The 3,002-nt window shown below is 43.5% G+C and overlaps 1 protein-coding gene across 1 annotated transcript; it reads right to left on the bottom strand.

Annotated features, from left to right (window-relative positions):
• Window positions 1-303: 303 nt before the first annotated feature.
• Window positions 304-636, bottom strand: LOC121491809 (cornifin-like). Its single transcript, XM_041756964.1, has one exon. The coding sequence runs from the start codon at window positions 634-636 to the stop codon at window positions 304-306; it is 333 nt and encodes a 110-aa protein (XP_041612898.1).
• Window positions 637-3,002: the final 2,366 nt, after the last annotated feature.

Consider the following 3,002-nt stretch of genomic DNA (forward strand, 5'->3'; position numbering starts at 1 on the left):
ACCCAGATTGCCTCTTCAGATGAATCTTGAGGAACTGAGGATCAGCAAAGCCATTAAGGCCTGCATAATTCAGAGGCTCAGAAGACTCCTCACAGTATGTAAGGGAAAGTGTCATAGCATATATTTTTATGATGCAAATAAGAAAGAGGCTATAACTTAGGATAAGAATGTACTGATTATAAAATATATGCAATGAAGACACAAAAGCAGAAGGAGAGAAAGTAGTCAGCATCCAGTGGTCAGTTCCTCAAGAGCATAGCTCCTCAAGGGTGTGGCTCCTCAAGGTCATGGCTAAGGACCACATCAGTTCTGCTTGGTCTTCTGGCCTGGAATAATGGTTGAGGGACTTGGCTCTTGTACCTTGGTGTAGTCAGACTGAAGGACCTCAGAGTAGGCTGGCTCAGGGACCTTGATGTGACCTGATTCAGGAATTATGGGATGGCCTGGCTCAGGATATTTAGGGTAGTTTGGTTCAGGAAGTTTGGTGTTCCCAGGCTGCGGTAACTTGGTGTCGCATGGATTCTTGGTTATGGGAACAAATGGCTCCTGAGGTGGAGGCTGGCAAGTCTGTTTCACCTGTTGCTGCTGAGGTGGGGGAGGAGGGGTGCAGGGCTGCTTCTGCTGTTGGGAACTCATGCTTCACAGGAGGCTGGACCTGCAGACAGAAAACCAACTCAGTGGTTTGGTAAAACAAAGAAACCAAGTTCAGTGAGTAATATGTCTTATTTCATGATCTTTCAGAAACAAGAGACTTTCTGTTTTCATGCTTTTGAGATTGAAGGAAACTTTGGTGGTTATCATACACTTTCAGGAGGAAAAGCTTAGAGTGATTTATTCTGCTCCATGGAAGTGGAATCTTCTTTTATGCTTTGGAAGGTTTTTTCATTCTACCTCTGCTTGTTCACACATGCTCACCTATTACAGTTCTTCTTTTAGATACTCTCTGCTAGATTCCAAATCATCTTCTTCACTTTGCCACAATACAAAGCTGCCTTGTTCTCTCTACTAATTGCTTTCCATGCAGCGTGTTTGCAAATTATGCTCTCTGATGGATTGTCGATTCATGGAGTAAAAAAAAAAATCATATATTTTAAACATCTAAATTGCCAATACAGTGCCTTCAATATTGCAAATTCTCAATAATTACTATAGGGAGTATTAAAATATCACTACAACTGCCCTGGACATGGGCTGTAGTTCATATCCTCTTGCTAACTGAACAGGTGGTCGACAGAAGCCACTCCCCTTTCTGACTCCAAGTTCCATGGCTGTAATCTGAGAAGTCAAAAAGATCTATCAAGTCATCTTAAACACAAATTGCATTGCATTTAAAGTAAATATATCCTAGCATCGCAAAGAGATCCCAATATAAATAAAATACTATCAAGCAAATACTGAGAAAATCCAAGTGGAGAGACTCACTAGGCATGCAGAGAAGTTTGAGCTGACAGGCTTCTCAGGTCTGGTGGGGAGTCTCTGGCCAGCTGGCACTTTATACAGAATATGATGAACCTTGCCTTAAGGAAGTGGGAGTTTTTAGGGCTACTCTATCTTCATTCCAGCTTCTGTAATGACAATCTCTGGCTTAACAATTTTTTGGCACCTACCATTTGACAATGAGGTCACCTGGGCCTGCCCTCACTGTCCATCCTTTTTGGTGAGGTTGTTATGGGTAATAGGATTCTTAGGTGGAGATGAGTTAAATCAGGTAGAAGTTCTGGGCTTCTGGGATCAGAAACAACCATGTCTCTTGGGCAGGACCCTGATATTTAGCTCAGATTAATTCTGCTTTAGTCTTCTAAGGGAATGTGGAGATGAAGAGCAGGCACTACTGGTTCTTCTGGGAGACCATGGAAAGTTTGGCAATAAGTGAATCATCTCATGTTCTCTCTCTGTCTCAGTTGATCCAGGCCTGGGACAGGACAGGAAAGGCTGAGACAGAAATGCTTTGCTCTGGTGAGACCCTTAATATACCATGTTGACCACAGGTAGTAGATATTACTGGGAATGGGCAGTCAGGGTTGATTGGATCTGTCTGACATGGTGCATAGCCTAGAAGAGTCTCCCTTTCATGGGCTCTCTCTTCTCTGGAGGCAACACAGGAACAAGACATCTCTGATTTTCTGAATTCATACACCATCCACATCCTCCCATCAGGACAAGGTGAAATGGAGGTCACTAATCCAGACTCGATCTCAAACTAAAATCTCTTCTTAAGCATGACCCTTGGGAAATCCAAACATCCTTACAATTCGGATATGTGAATGGTGTCTCCCTTCCCACTGTCCAACCTCTGTGTTACCTCCCATGAACCTGAGCCCTGAGACACAGCCACCACCATGAGTGCCTTTCATCAGTTCCCCCAAAGCCTTACTTGTGCTTTATCCTCATATGCTGTTTGGCAGGTGGAGCAAATACTAAGAAAATCCAGGTAATGGGGAGCTACTATTTTCCTTGACCAACGTGCAGATTAATAGGGGGGTAGAAGGGAGAAAGAGAGGGAATAAGAGGAAAGAGAAAGAAAATTGGATTACTTTAGAGAGATGTCTATATACTGCTTTGACAACCATAAAGTGATTTCTTGAAAATGATTCATCTTATGATGCCTAATGGCATAGGCTAAGAAGGGGTGAGGGCTCATCATCTTTGCTGCCTGCTTCCTTCTCCATCCATGTTCTTCCCTCTCTCCTAGTATTTAACCAGTCAGCTTCCTCTGGGTTGGTGCCAGTGCCACTGTCACACCTAAACTCTAGTCTCTAGTATCACATTAGCCATCCTCTGGGGTGAGTCTCAGTACCTCTCCTCGACCAAAATCAATATGTTAAATCCTTATCCTTTCCTCTCTTGATCCGGGGTTCCTGGATGCCACAGCATGAAATGTTTGTGGGAATTTTCAGTGCATTTGAGGAAGTGCAGGCTTGGATAGTTAATGCCTGATGGCCACATTTCCTCGTAACTGATAGATAATGTTTCTCTTTTTCAAACCCAGGGAAACCCCTGGG

This window comes from Vulpes lagopus, chromosome 5 (assembly GCF_018345385.1).
Source record: "Vulpes lagopus strain Blue_001 chromosome 5, ASM1834538v1, whole genome shotgun sequence".
Taxonomy (NCBI): Eukaryota; Metazoa; Chordata; class Mammalia; order Carnivora; family Canidae; genus Vulpes; species Vulpes lagopus.

Bases quoted from the DNA above. Each gene is read 5' to 3' on its own strand.
- LOC121491809 (XM_041756964.1), bottom strand. From the start codon at position 636: ATGAGTTCCCAACAGCAGAAGCAGCCCTGCACCCCTCCTCCCCCACCT.